We start from the raw sequence: 14,904 nt of genomic DNA on the forward strand, positions 1-14,904 counted from the left end.
TTATTTTTAATCTGTGCTGTGTGCCTGAATGTGAGTGAAATTTGGTAATCAATCAATCGAGTTTCATATGAAGACTAATGACAAATACGTAGTTCTAAGCGAGAAATGTAAATAAAGAACGTTTCGTTCGTCGCTCCGGATTCCATATGATGAGCACAAATGGCAACGGTCGCCGTGGAGGTGCCAAAATGCCAGACGTTCGCAGAACCATGGAAGAAGGAGACTGTGTCAACGATATGGAGAGCCCGGAGTTGGATTTCGTTTATGACGACTGCGACACCCAGGCCAACGAGATAGCGGAGTTATACAGCTACACAGAACACCCAGAATTTCAGCTTAATGTCAAGGCATTCGAGGATATAATGGAAGAGTTTAATCTTCCGCCCAGTTGGCAGAGGTTGTCTAATAAGCAACAAAGAACGGTTGTAATGAAGCTTTTAGAGCATTTGGACGTTGCGGTAAACGAGATACGAATGCGGGCGACTCGTTGCATACTGTATCTGGCGCAGGGCTGCTGGGCAGAGATGCAGTCGGATGCGGAGCAGTCCCATTGGGCGCGGGTCAACGTGATGACCTTATACGACATGGGAGTCTTCGTTGCTTTCGTCGAACTACTAAACCTAGAAATAGTGAAAAGTAGTTCTGCTGTAGCTTCAAGGAAACTTGCAGAATCACTAGCAGATTCCACCAATCTGAGAGTCATTTTATCAGTTCTGTATTTAATTACTGAATACATGAGAACTGAAAAAGAGAACCCAGAGTCAGAATATGCATACTTAGTTAAGAACTTTAAAGAAGAGCTTGGAACACCATTTGGAGATGAATTATTACCGGTCAAATTGTTAAGTATGGTGACACATCTTTGCGCTGGTACTACTCCCCATTTCCCCATGAAAAAAGTTTTGCTCTTGTTATGGAAAATACTTCTAGTATACTTAGGAGGCACAAAAGAGCTGAAAGAAAGGAAGGCTATACTTCGAGAAAGGCATAACTTGGAACCTATAACAGAGGATGCATTGGAAATAATAAAACAAATGCGTGCCAGCTCTCCACCCCCCAGTGCAGCTGATATGCTTGAAAATCAAAACTCTGGACAGAGAAAGTTAAAGGAAAATGAAAGAGCTCTGCGAAGGCAAACTTTTATGAAACAAACCTCCCTGGATGAATCTGATGAACAAATATTTGTGGACAAAGATGAAACTGGTAATGGATCAGAAGACTATTCAATGGAATTTCAGACTATGCCCGCAGATAGCACTCAAAATCTCAATCAAAATCAAAACTGCCCATATTACATGTACTTGAAACAGTTTGAGAGTCCTCCACCACCACCTCCATTGCCTAGAAGCCTACCCTGGCAGTCCAAAGTTAGACAGAAGGATATTGACATTTTTCTGGACAATGTAAGAATCAAATTTGTGGGGTATTCCCTGCCAGGAGACAGGCAAACTATTGATGGTCTCCCACAACCCATCCATGAAGGAATAGAAATACTGAGAAAACACATGTACACAAGTCTATCTGAGCTGCAAATAGAAAGGGAGATTGAAATAGCACGTAGTCCTCTTACAAAGGGAGAGAAGGATGTTGAAGAGACAGAAACAGAAATATTATATAGAGCCATGTTGCCAAACCTACCACAATATGTGATTGCTCTTTTAAAAATTCTCTTAGCAGCTGCCCCAACTTCAACTGCAAAAGCTTACACATTTAATATTATGTCTGATCTTCTCCCTGAAGAGATGCCTATGACTGTTCTACAATCTCTGAAGCTAGGCATTGATGTAAACAGACACAAAGAAATAATTGTGAAGGCAATCACAGCAATATTACTTCTTCTACTTAAACATTTTAAGTTAAATCATGTATATCAATTTGAATTTATGTCACAACATCTAGTCTATGCAAACTGTATGCCACTAGTATTGAAATTCTTTAACCAAAATATCTTGTCATATGTTGGAGCTAAGAACTCAATACCCATATTTGACTTTCCAGCCTGTGTCATTGGTGAACAGCCAGAGTTAACAAAAGAATGTTTGGACATTGGAGATTCATCTGTTCCATATTCTTGGAGAAATGTATTCTCTTGCATTAATTTGTTAAGAATTCTTAACAAATTGACAAAGTGGAAAAATGCAAGGATTATGATGCTTGTGGTTTTCAAAAGTGCACCTATATTGAAACGCACACTTAAAGTCAGACATGCTTTGATGCAGTTTTATGTACTGAAGTTGTTGAAGATGCAAACAAAATACTTGGGACGGCAATGGAGGAAAACAAATATGAAAACAATTAGTGCCATTTACTCTAAAGTGAGACATCGCTTGAATGATGATTGGGCATTTGGTAATGATGTTGACGTTCGGCCTTGGGATTTCCAAGATGAGGAGTGTGCTCTGAGAGTCAGTGTTGACCGCTTTAATCAAAGGAGATATGGCAGTGGTGGCGAAATTGAAATGGATCTGACACCTGTTGACACTGATATAAATAGTGTTTTGGAGTCTAACATAGAGTTGGATGAGGACTTTAAAGACAACTATGAACTGTGGCTGGATCAAGAAGTGTACAATAATGAAATAAATTGGGACATCTTACTCACTGCGTGAAACCTCGCCAATGCAATATGACATTAAGAGTTTGCAATACAAGTATTATGACTATGTTGACAATCAAAATTTGCATGCAAACATTTTTTCTAGTATTTAGTGCAGTTTTTTTTTTCATAAAATTTGTTTTATGTACTTCTAGGTAATTTTCTTGAAAATGTTTTCCATTCTTTAGCTAAAAGTGTTGTTTGCTGAAGCATCCTATAAATTTTACAAGGTTATTAATGAGTAATGATATCAGATGTATTGGAGAAACCCAAAGTACTCAAAAATATCAATGCAACCCTGTGGTCATCTGCATAAGTGTGTCAAAATATAGTTTAGCTCCATGCTTATGTGATTATCTTACAGTAGCAATGTACAGAATACTTTATTTTATATTACTCGCTACTAATTATTGTAATTTTGATAATATAAAAGCAATAACAGGCTGGCTCATTTGATAATAAAACTTTGATCCATTAACTTATTGGGCCCAGCATATTTTATATGGATTGGTGAAAACTATTTATGTTATGAACTATTTGTATCCTGGCAGTCAAACAAAGAATTCAAAGCATTATCATCGATAAATTTTTGTTATTAGCTGTGAATTTTATATTAATTTTAAAACATGTTTATGCTTAGATACATTCAAACTGTAGATATAAACTTTTTTAACCGACTTCACATTGATCAAGTACTCAATGTGATTGTATATATTTTATTATTTACGTTAAACCAATTTTTAGCTTACTAAAAATATTCAATTCGCCTTAGAGGTGTTCCTTTAAATACTTGGTTATGTATGATCTGATGATGGGTTTAGTAAAGAAGTATTACATTTCCAGTTATTACTTTGAAGTCGGTTTTTTGTTTAAAATTAAATATTAGTATAATTAACAATGAATTGTAAAATCTTGTAATCATGTAGCACTATCAAATAAAAAGAAACACGTATGAAAGGATTAATATTAGTTTGGTTGTCTATTTCATCTCCAGTGGTAATCAAATTCCAAGTTGTAAGAACCAGTTTGTATTTTATTATGTTATGAACATAATTATTTTCTACCTTCAATATAAAATTTTTCAAGAAGCCTCTTTTAATAAATAGTTTAAAAAAACGAGACTTATTACTTTGGAAAGTTGCATGTTAAGCTCCGTTCCTCTACTGTAGTTTAAAAGTTTAGAGCCCTACGTCTCTACTGAGGAGTGTCGAAAAGATGATCGAATCGCATGCTAATTATAAAAATGTTAAAGTAACTGTCTGCTACTTCTTCACGCTAGAACCGATTTAGATGAAATTTTGTATGGATATAGTTTGAAACTCCGAGAAGAACATATGATAGTTCACAGACTACTAAGGGATACTACGTAAGAATAGTTCTTTGTAAATTGCGTAGTTCACGCGTGGTAGCATAGGAAAGGAAATCGAAAGAAAGTGTAGCTACCGGGGCCTTCAAGCTCAGGGGGCCCCTCGGACTGGAGTACGTCGAATTCGGAACACGACGTACACGGAACAAAACAAATTAAATAGTTTAGGTAGTTGGGGCCCTAGTTTATTTTTTGGCCCAGGGCCTTTGGTTACCTAACTACGCCGCCACTGTCGAAAGAAAATAACTGTTTACACCGGTAACCCTGTAAATGAATGGAAGAAATAAATAAACGTGATACTAGTACTATTATTTTTATTTGCAGATTAGCAGGGCCTGATTTAGATGTCAAATATGGATGTATAGTTGTTTACTAGTGTATACCTACTCGTCGGAATTTGAAAAAAAAACCGGTCTATTGTGGGCGGTCCTCTTTTGAGAAGGCCACGGGGCTGTTAGCCCGTTTGCCCTCCCCGAAATCCGGCCCTGCAGATTAAGGTGCGGCCACATGCAGCCGCTCGTTTGCAGAAATAAATCTGGTCACGTGACCCCATTTTGAAGGTGATTTTGAATTTCCCGCGACTCAAAAAAGTAGCGTCAAGTCGCCGTGTCGAGCAGCAGCGACAACATGGCTTCTTGCAGGAATGATCTTGGCCTTGGAAGCTGATTTCTTAATCTTATTTAGTTGCAGTCGTGGCAGTGATGCAAATAAAAGAAATTGGAGTGAATGAAAAGATAATAAGGTTTTTTTTTTCCAGCGATAAAGCTCAACATTTTCAGCTTTATTGCTATATGTCACATGAGCAGCAGGGCTAAGTAGTCCTTTTTTTCGTAGTACTACGAAAAACGAAAATTGAAGTTCGTGTCTTTCCGTCCCTCTGACACTTATACTATTTAATGCGAGAGCGAGAGGGATGGTACGATATGAACTTTGATTTTAGAATTTCGGACTAGGCCCTCAGATTAAACGAGCGTCTAACCTAACGAATTGAATTGTATCAACATTTACATTTGAAATGTAATAAGAAAAGTGAATGAGTGAAGAGTTGAATAAAATAATGTAGGTGTCTTTTTTCATAATAGGTATTGCGATTAGGAAATGAAATAAGTAGTTTATTTTCCTCAATTTCTTTTTTTTTCAACTGCTGCCATGAACTCGCTATACCTTAAATTAGCTATAATAATTACTTAAATCAAAGAAAATACTGAAATGAAGTATATTATAAAATAAATACCTAGTTAATAGATACTTTTTTGTGTAATCAAGTATCAAGCCATATAAATCTGTGTATCAAAATCAAACTTTTAATCTTAGATGAATGATTGGTCTCGCGCGCTCGCTCGACTAGATCTGTGATAATACCGACATTATATTTTGTGACACTCCGATAGAAACTCTTGTCAGTTTGACACCCTTGTACTATTACTATTCTGTGACACCAGTTTGTATCGGCGTGTACACGAAATATTGGGTCAGTATTTACATGTCAGTTTTATCCGTGTCGGTAAATAGTGTCACCCCTACAGCAGGGCTTTAAATACCGTTAAAAAGTGGTAACGTTACCAACTGTCAAACCGATTTAACGATAAATGATAATTAACGTTAAACGATTTACCGTTACTTATACAACTTTTTACCGGTATATAAAAATTGTAACGTTATCAGCTATTCATTAAATTAACGTTAATTCAAAAGTATCGTTAAATCATTTTAACGGTATTTATATTACTATTTACCGGTAAGCTTGGGTAACGTTAAATGGTAGATTATCCTCATTTATCGAGCGAGTATGCATGCGCTAAATTGGCAACACTCGGTAGCATAGCAAAAATTACCGATAGTGTTACTTCGGTATCGTTATAATAATGTGAATTTGGGTAACGTTAACAAGCCCTACAATGTAAAGTAAATTTACCGGTAAAAATAACGGTAATTAGGTAACGTTAAATAATGTTAAGTTATCAATTAACGTTAAATTTTAATACCGGTACTAGGTATTTTTATGATTTTTACCGTTATTTAACGTTACTTAAAGTGTGAATTTGGTAACGTTAACAAGCCCTGCCCTACAGATTTGAAAATTGAAATATAATCCTAGTATCCAGTCTGTGGTCACCCCAAGTTAGTTATGTCAAATCAAATGTCAAATCGTAATACATAGCATACACCACCCGCACCGCTAATGAATGATCTAATCTGACAAAAATAAATAAAATCGTCACTTTTCTTATTGTAAGTTTTAATTAATGGAATCTTAATCGATCCTAAACGTCCGGTGCTCATTAAAAAAAAGTGTAAACTTGGTAAGTCTGATAACACGCATCAACTATATAAGCCAACGCCTACTTTGTGTGGAAGTGATTTGTCAGTGAAATGTTATTAGACTCATTTATAAATCCCTTGTTTTAGCAGCGCCATGGCCGAATTAGCAGCGTTGCTTCAAACGGAGATTCCCGAGGGTCGAAATCACTTGACCGACAGTCACACGAATCTGGAGCGTGTGGCGGAGTATTGCGAAGCGAATTATTTCCAGTCAGAAAACAAGCGTCTAGCATTGGAAAGTACGAAGAACTACACAACTCAGTCCTTGGCTAGCGTGGCCTACCAGATAAACACTCTAGCATACAATTTCCTTCAACTATTGGAGTTGCAAACCATGCAATTAGCAGAAATGGAAGGGCAAATGAATCATATTGCCCAAACCGTGGCTATTCATAAAGAGAAGGTGGCGCGGAGAGAGATTGGGGTGTTGACTGCTAACAAAGTCACTAACAGACAGTATAAGATTATTGCACCTGCCAACCCAGAGAAACCTATTAAATATGTGAGGAAGAGCATTGATTACACAGGTTTGTATCAAAGTAGGTACTTGCCTACTAAAACTTATTTATATTACATTATACACAACGGTGATAGCATGCACAGGGTTCAATTCCAGGGTAACCACTTAAGGATATACCTAGTAGACATCAGTGGTGTTCAGATATTTCTGAAATAAAGCTAAAGTAGATTTCAACTACACAATCACATTGTGTCATAGCATGTTGTATTACTTCTGACACCAAGTATTAGACGCGGGTTTGGGAGTTTATATTTAAATAGTTGGAGGATGCAGTAAAACAACCATTTGCTGTAGACGGTAGATCAAGTAATGATTTATTTATTTGAACGCTGCTTTATAAACGAAACGCAGGTGACCATAGATTATACAACACATGTGGTATTGTATCATGTTTATGTGTATGAGCTCTAATGGTATTGTCAACAACTGAATGGATGACTTCAAAAATTTTATTCTATGTAAATAAGTAATTTAAATTTTCTTCTAGTCAAGACATAAATTCGAAACCTGTTTTGTTTGATATGAAAATTATGTAGGTATTATAATATAAAAGACTAGATAAGAATCTTAAGTTTTGTAATTTTGGAAATTATTTAAGTACTTTATATAGTATATTCGGCATTGATTCACACAATTGATTTGTTCTTTTTAAAGTATGCTAGGACTCATGGAGGATGTGAAGTACATAAAATATGCATAGGTATTAGAGATTTTCTCAACACTGCTTGTACTACATTGGGATCTAATTACGTAATCCATATTTACAACACAATCTGTGGTTATGTGAGTAATGTGACCTCCAAGCTTTCTCTACCTGACATTGTATATTTTTATTTACAATATTATCATATCATTATGTTGGTGGTATGTCATTTCATTATTGAATAAAACTGGCTTCTGATCTGATTAACCATAATCTAGTTTGGATTTGTTTGATCATTTCTGATTTCCACAGAAAGACGTTATTGTAAAAAATGTTGATTTTTATATTTGATTGAATAGTGTTAATACTTTTACATGAAGGTATATACATATATGCAAGGGTGATCTTTCTTTTTTTTGGTGATTAGGTCAATAAATATGTATTTTATTAAACTCTGTTATATTTAAAAAGCACAAATTGGTTTTTCCGTTTGATAATCATCAACAGCTTTTCAAATTCAAAAAGTCAAAAGTATTTAAGTATTTTGATTTAAAAAGATACAAATGAATTGTCAAAATACCATATTCTTTTATGTAATTTTCAGCTCTGGATGATATTGGGCATGGGGCGCGCTGGAACAGCGGCGGGGGCACCCCGCGCGGGCGCCGCTCGGGCTCCACGCCGAGTGCGGCGCCCCTGCCGGCGCCCACGACCAAGCCCCCGACGCCACCGGCCGCCGTGCGCGCCGCGGCCGCTGCCGCCAACACTGGCACACTGGGACGAGGGACTCTTGGTATGATCCTGTACTCAAACTATGCTACGGCCTGGTATAAAATCAATGCTGGAACCCACTGCATCATTGCTGCAACATTTCTGATGCCTATGGATACAAATAATCTATAGCCAACAGCTGTTATGAATCCAAACTGTCATTGCAAAACTATGAAGTTTCTGAATATTAACATTCCATATACTTATATTATAAATGCGAAAGTGTGTGTGTTTATATGTTTGTCCGTCTTTCACGGCGATACGGAGCGACGGGGTTTTTGGCATAGAGATAGTTTATGGGCCCGAGAGTGACAAAGGCTACTTTCTATTCCCGAGGGAACGGCATATGATAATCGAACTCCACTAGGGCGAAGCCGCGGGCAAAAGCTAGTTAACAATAAACAGGAACTTAGCAATATAGCGCCTGGGCACTACAATTTAGTAAAGAGACCCCTGTCATTAAAAGTTCAAAGTTCAATATCTCAAAAATGGTTAATCCATTTTTAATGAAAGTTAGTTGCAAACCATCTTGATTAAATTTGCTTTAGAGTAGAAATACCGTATCAACATCGGTCCATCCGTTTGTGGGCTATGGTGCCCCAGGCCCCGAACAGATACATACACAAAACGGTCAAGTTTATAGACCTGTCTTTTTGCATAAGGGAATAAAAATAAAATAAAACTAAATAGCCTCTTTTAATTAATGTGTTTAACACACACTTACTCGTAATAAAATTAAAGTTAATTGACACCAGTCACACAGTCACACTCGCATCAGGTTGCCAATGCTGGACTTAGACCTCCTCCAGTTGTCATTTCTTTCAGTCTCTCGTAACTCTTAGATGTTTACTATTAGATGAACTCGTTAAATATTAGATGACTAGATGGCGCTAGGGTATGTCAGGATTATGCTCAGACGGTCTGGTTGCAGCAATGAGCGCAGCCGCATAGTACTCGTGCTGTAAGTTAGTGCTGGTTCTAGGCAAGTCGTCCCGGGAGTATCGCACGCCGCCGGCGGTGGCCCCGCCGCAGGTGCCTTCGCACTACGCGCCCAACTATCCGCGCCGCCCGCCCGGATACTCCACGCTGCCTGTCGTGCAACCGCAGGTACTTTCGCAATGAGATCAGAATTGTCTAGTATACATACTCATAGAGTAGTAGCCAAGAGCTAGTGGCATGGAAAAAAGAGTACTTAATACATCGCACATGAAATCATAATTTTTTGGGCTTCACAGAAAATACTCGATTTTTCTGTATACTTAACACAAAGGCGCTAAATTTTTGAGTTGGTACAGCTTTTGATTTCATGTGCAACATGTTTTCTTAAGGCGGCATGAAAAACAGTCATGTTCTCTTTGAAAAGAAACAAAGATAGATTTTATTGGTTTGCTCATCTTGAAACATGTTCCTAGGTTGGTATGGTGCATCCAAATCAGCATCAGTCGCCCACAAGCTACTCTCAACAAGACTTGCATTCCAGCATGCCCCGTAAGTGACACTAATAAATTTATCCTTTTAATTCTGTTCATTTTTAGGCTTCTGTAACTAAAAAGGAAAAACGGAACCCGTTTGCGTGAGCTTGCAAGAAAAAGATGCAGAACTAAACTAGATTCTATACCTAATAGAAAATAGATCAAGAAATCCAATGAGAAGTCTATTATTTAAAGTAATATAGGAAATTTCCTCAATATCCAGTAAAGTATCGGAACCATCGGATCTTCGCGCCAGTTTAATGCCGCATTCACATTTATCTGTCGTGTTGTGTTGTGATGCTCTCTGTCTCTCTCACTGTCACAACACACTGCATCAGATAAATGTGAACGTAACCATATAAAATGTAAAGTGTGTGTAAAGATACCGTTCTGATTCGTCACACAACACAGCCGATAAATGTGAATCCGGCTTAATGTACACTGGTTTTTTACTGTAAATTTAAGTATAATTTTCATGTAGAAGTTTGGTTAACTAATTTTAGTATTTTTTTTATTGCAGCGCCACCGTCTCCGCTGATTGGATCTGACGGCGAACATAGCCAGCATTCAATGAGTCTCCCAGGACAAGTGAGTGTGATTCTTAACGGAAAAGGCGTAAACTTAAAATATCGCCAAGTAACAGTTAGCTGCGTTGAATTCAGTGGAGCGTCGAGCCCGAACACATTGGTGATAGTCCGTTGCTCGCAAACAGGCTATAGAGCCTCGAACACTGTCGTAGAGTAGCTTGTTTGTCTGTTTTTACTGGTGACTGTGTGCCGGAATCACATGATTTATTTATCCTTCATCTCCATTTTACCAATGAGCATACAGTCAGGGGAGCGTCTTCACCCTTATTATGTATAAGTAGTTAGTATTCCATTGCGCCGCACGAAGCGGTTCATAATGGGAACTGCTAATCGTCTGTATTTCTGGTTAAATTCAACTAAGGGCTCCATCTTTTTGGAAGCCTACCAACAGCTCATCTCCCGGTCCGAGGACTCCATTCGAGAACCTTCTGACCTGGTTAAGATCGCGGGATCGCGGTGGATGCGGAAAGCACAAGACCGGTCTGAGCAGTGGTCGTCTTTCGGCTGACATGATGAAGATGACAACTTAGGGCTCTTCAAGGCTAGAATGAATACTATATAGGCTGTTACTGAACCAGTGAGATACACCTTTGGCCTCATCTGCACTTTTCATCAGGTGAGGTAGGGCTCAATCTTCTTCTTAAACTTAAGAGTTACATTGTCGATGGAGTATCTTTCACTCATCCCTCTTTTGAGCCATCCTCTTGACCTCACGACGCGTTGCCGACATTCTCGACCTTATCTGATCGCTGTAGCTGCGCCTAGGGTGACCCCTATCACGGGTCAATTTTATGTAAAAGAAAATAACATGGTATTTGCCATCAGCGTGCGTCATCGTCTTCGACCGGCGGTGCGTCGGCGCGCGGCGGGTCGGTGTCGCCGCCGCTGCCCCCGCCGCCCATGGACGACGAGCTCGCGCACGACGCTTTCGGACGCCCGCATCACCTCAACGTACGTTGCTCTACCACTTGCTTTTTAAGGCACTCGATTGGACCAAGTGGAGCCAAGGGTGGATCCAGGGGGGAGGGGTGTCATGGGAGCCATGCCTTTGGGCCCAGGCCCCTGTACCACTAAATTTACAAGTGCTACGATTCGACAAAATTGTTAATTTTCCCTAAGTAAAATGTTACAACTTTGTCGAGTTGTAGAACTTGTATATTTTGTGGTACAGGGGCCTGGGGGGCTACTACGAGATTCAAAAATCGAAGTCCATATGCCCATCAGTTGTTTGTCACACAGTTTTACAGCCAAACGGTTGGAGTTACAATCTTCAAATGTTCACAGTATAAGCAGCTTGTTGTGTTGACCTAATAAAGCCATAGAAATTGTCACAGACATGATTATAAAGAGCAGCGTGAATGATTTTTAACCTACCAAATGGGGTATTGATTGTTGTTCAGAGCTTGTATATAAATAATAAATACTGTATGGGTACTGTACTGCAAATACTGTACTGTACACTGAAAACGGGAACCATTTTTTTTCCTACTGAGTCATGTTTTATTATAATAGATAGATGTCACTTGCACTTAATGTTTTGTTTAACATGCACTTAATACAATTACCTGTTTTAAGAGAACTGGAACAAGTCAGCACTTGCAACTGCACAAGTACACTAAATGTAAGTAACAATACAAATCGCACTTACTCCTATTTGGTAGAAGTTTGCAACGTCAGCTAAATGATATATTATTTTCAGAATAAGATGGGTTCACAGTACACGAGTGCCGTCCCAGCCATCGTGCCTGATGAAGAAGACTTGCCAGGATGGGTGCCTAAGAATTACATTGAAAAAGGTGACTACAAAATATCAATACTACCTGTTTGAACTAAGACATTTGTATATTGAAATAATTTGCAAAACCGAATTGGGCAAGATATAGGTTTCACTTACAGCTGGCTCTATTCCTCAGTCCCAGGGACACATTTAAGACACAATCACAGCACTTTCACAGTTTTTTATAAATAATTTAAAAGAGCGCGCGCCGGCCGGCATACATTTTGAGCTGTCAAATTTGCGAGACTCCTGGTGGCGCCGCCGCGCGGGAGAAAGCGGAAAGTTCATTCTGCCAGTATGTTTTTGAAATGTGCAGGAGGTTTTAATGCACATATTACTAATTATATCTGCCCAATGTAACGTACTGTCTTGTACCTATAACGGCAATCTATATTATATGCGATACGCTCTCGCGTTGGCTTTCTATGAAATTAAAAACGCGCTGTTAATGCGCGTCGACGGCGCGTTTAATAAACACTGTGTGTTTAGCGCTTTACGCTTTGCTTGGTACCAAAGCCATAAACAAAAAAGTTGAAGTTGAAGTAGAAGGATATCAAGTCGCTGCTATTCAATGAACGATTACACCAATCATAGTTTTTTTTTCTAGGTAAGGGTGACTCGATCCTTTTTATCAACATTTCTTTATAATTTTCAGTGGTTGCTATCTACGACTATTACGCGGACAAAGAAGACGAGCTCTCGTTCCAAGAGAGCGCTGTCATCTACGTGCTGAAGAAAAATGACGATGGTTGGTGGGAGGGTGTCATGGACGGGGTCACTGGCCTCTTCCCCGGGAACTACGTAGAACCTTGCGTCTAAGAGCTGCTTCATTTAATACCACTAGTGTCAAGCTCCTTTTTATGTCGAATTGAAGCTGCGGCAAACAAGTTACTGGTATGTGTATGTCAAATTTCATACAAATGGCATAAGTTACTTGCACAAAACTGTGCGAGCTACAGACGTTCATTCATTCCCGTTATTATCTCTATGTGAAGTCGAACTGCCACACATTAGGCGTTTTAGAACTCACTCTTTTCAAAGTCGCGTTTCATAAATTAAGATATCTCAATGGATGTTTAAGTAGAGCTAGCTATTCGGCATGTCTTGAATCCTGAAATACTTGCGCGTAGTTTTCATATAAATATATGTTCCTTCGTGCAACAATAGCACGTCAACAACTCCCGGAAAGATAATATTGTTCGCATTAGAGAAGAATTGCGGCCCAAGTTTTGAAATTAACATTTTAACGAAGTAACGTTTATTTGTACAATGCGGGCAAAATAATCGGTTAATTTTTTATATCATTCCAATACTGTTTTGATTCAATAATATTTGAATTATGCCATATTATTTAGGCCGAGACCAAGCAAGCGTAATGGCTGAATGTTTAAATTAAAAATATTAGCATATTATGTATAAGACATAGCGTTATATGGGAATTTCCCTTAATTTCCTCTGACAAAAAAGGCATGGGGAATTAGGAACTAGACAAGTTTTTAACAATGTAACTTAGATATATTTTATTCACAAAATTACATTTAGGTTTGATTTATTTATTGGTTAATAATTATCAACTTATGTTTTGTAATCGTATCTTATAGACGGAGAGCGGACTGCAAAATTACCGTTTTCGAAAAAAAAAAGCAAATAACCTCAAATTTTGAACTTTGAACCTGAATAACTTTTTGCACACATGGGATCAATGGTAAACCCATGGTCTCCAGCAAAATTCGGCTTTGTCGGAATTTATGGACATTGAAATGTCTATATTGAGCGGAGTAGAGATTAAAAATAAATAAATGTCATACCAATTGACCTAGTCCCAAACTAAGCAAAGCTTGTACTATGGATACTAGGCAACGGATAAACATATCTACTTATATAGATAAATACATACTTAAATACATATTGAACATCCAAGACCCGATTCATACAAATATCTGCCCCGGCCGGGAATCGAACCCGGAACCTCAAGCTTCGTAGTCAGGTTCTCTAACTACTTGGCCATCCGGTCGTCAGGTTGCTCACATAATCTCGTATGTCAAGGTGTTTCTGCAGAAACAGCCTTGGCAGACTTACATATTCCGAAAATGAGGGTTCATACCTACCGACTGGAATTCATGATGGTATCAGATGGGTATATTTAGGGGTCCTGGTGGTCACCTTTGAGAGCGTCTGCCAAGCACTTCCGGCAAAAAAAAAAATAACATATTTTGCTTTACTGTATGGATACAGTAAATTAAAGTAAATTCCTGACTGATGCCATGACTATTATTTCAGTATCAGATGGGTTAAATAACGCCCCTTTTTTCGCACCGGAAGTGACGTACTTACTTACCACTGGTACTTTCGGCAAGTTCCGCCGTGGCAGACTATCAAATTCGGACTCAGCATCAGTTTTATGGGAAACCATTGTGCATTTCATCGCGGTATCAATAGGTACGAAATTTTGCAGTCCGCTCTCAGTCTATTATAATATAACGATATAAGCTTATTGTAAGTATTATTATTATGAACTACGTTATTATTATTTAACAACACTTAGGGGCTGTTTCACCATCCATTGATTAGCGTTAACCGACGGTTAAATGTGATGCCGTCTTCGTTTATTCGAACAAAACAAATAGAGACGGCATCACACCTAACCGCCAGTTAACACTAATCAATGGATGGTGAAACAGCCCCTTAGCGTTGTATAGATTTCTCAGTCTTTAGTAGATGCAAGGTCACTGACATTTCAGAGGCTAATGTTTGTTGGACTGACAGTTGATGTGAATAAAAAATCATGGTTTGTTTATATTATGAAAGCCACATAATGTTTTGTCCGACTAATAAACAGTTTATAACTGA

The 14,904-nt window shown here is 38.3% G+C and overlaps 2 protein-coding genes across 6 annotated transcripts; both read left to right on the forward strand.

Moving 5' to 3' along the window:
• On the forward strand, positions 1-3,684 carry Strip (striatin interacting protein). Its single transcript, XM_074086842.1, has one exon. The coding sequence runs from the start codon at positions 147-149 to the stop codon at positions 2,607-2,609; it is 2,463 nt and encodes an 820-aa protein (XP_073942943.1). The 5' UTR covers positions 1-146; the 3' UTR covers positions 2,610-3,684.
• Positions 3,685-6,082: 2,398 nt separating this feature from the next.
• Abi (tyrosine kinase Abl) lies at positions 6,083-14,904 on the forward strand. Of its 5 annotated transcripts, none has more exons than XM_074086845.1 (9): positions 6,083-6,265; positions 6,372-6,811; positions 8,052-8,240; positions 9,201-9,325; positions 9,631-9,706; positions 10,211-10,278; positions 11,103-11,228; positions 11,977-12,073; positions 12,710-14,904. In XM_074086845.1, exons 2-9 carry the CDS (start codon positions 6,379-6,381, stop codon positions 12,871-12,873), a joined length of 1,278 nt encoding a protein of 425 aa, XP_073942946.1. In that variant the 5' UTR covers positions 6,083-6,265; positions 6,372-6,378; the 3' UTR covers positions 12,874-14,904. The 5 variants fall into 5 exon arrangements, with proteins under 5 accessions (XP_073942946.1, XP_073942951.1, XP_073942947.1 ...); XM_074086850.1 differs by having other exon boundaries at positions 11,995-12,073; XM_074086846.1 differs by having other exon boundaries at positions 6,375-6,811.

This window comes from Choristoneura fumiferana, chromosome 4, assembly GCF_025370935.1.
Source record: "Choristoneura fumiferana chromosome 4, NRCan_CFum_1, whole genome shotgun sequence".
Classification (NCBI taxonomy): domain Eukaryota; kingdom Metazoa; phylum Arthropoda; class Insecta; order Lepidoptera; family Tortricidae; genus Choristoneura; species Choristoneura fumiferana.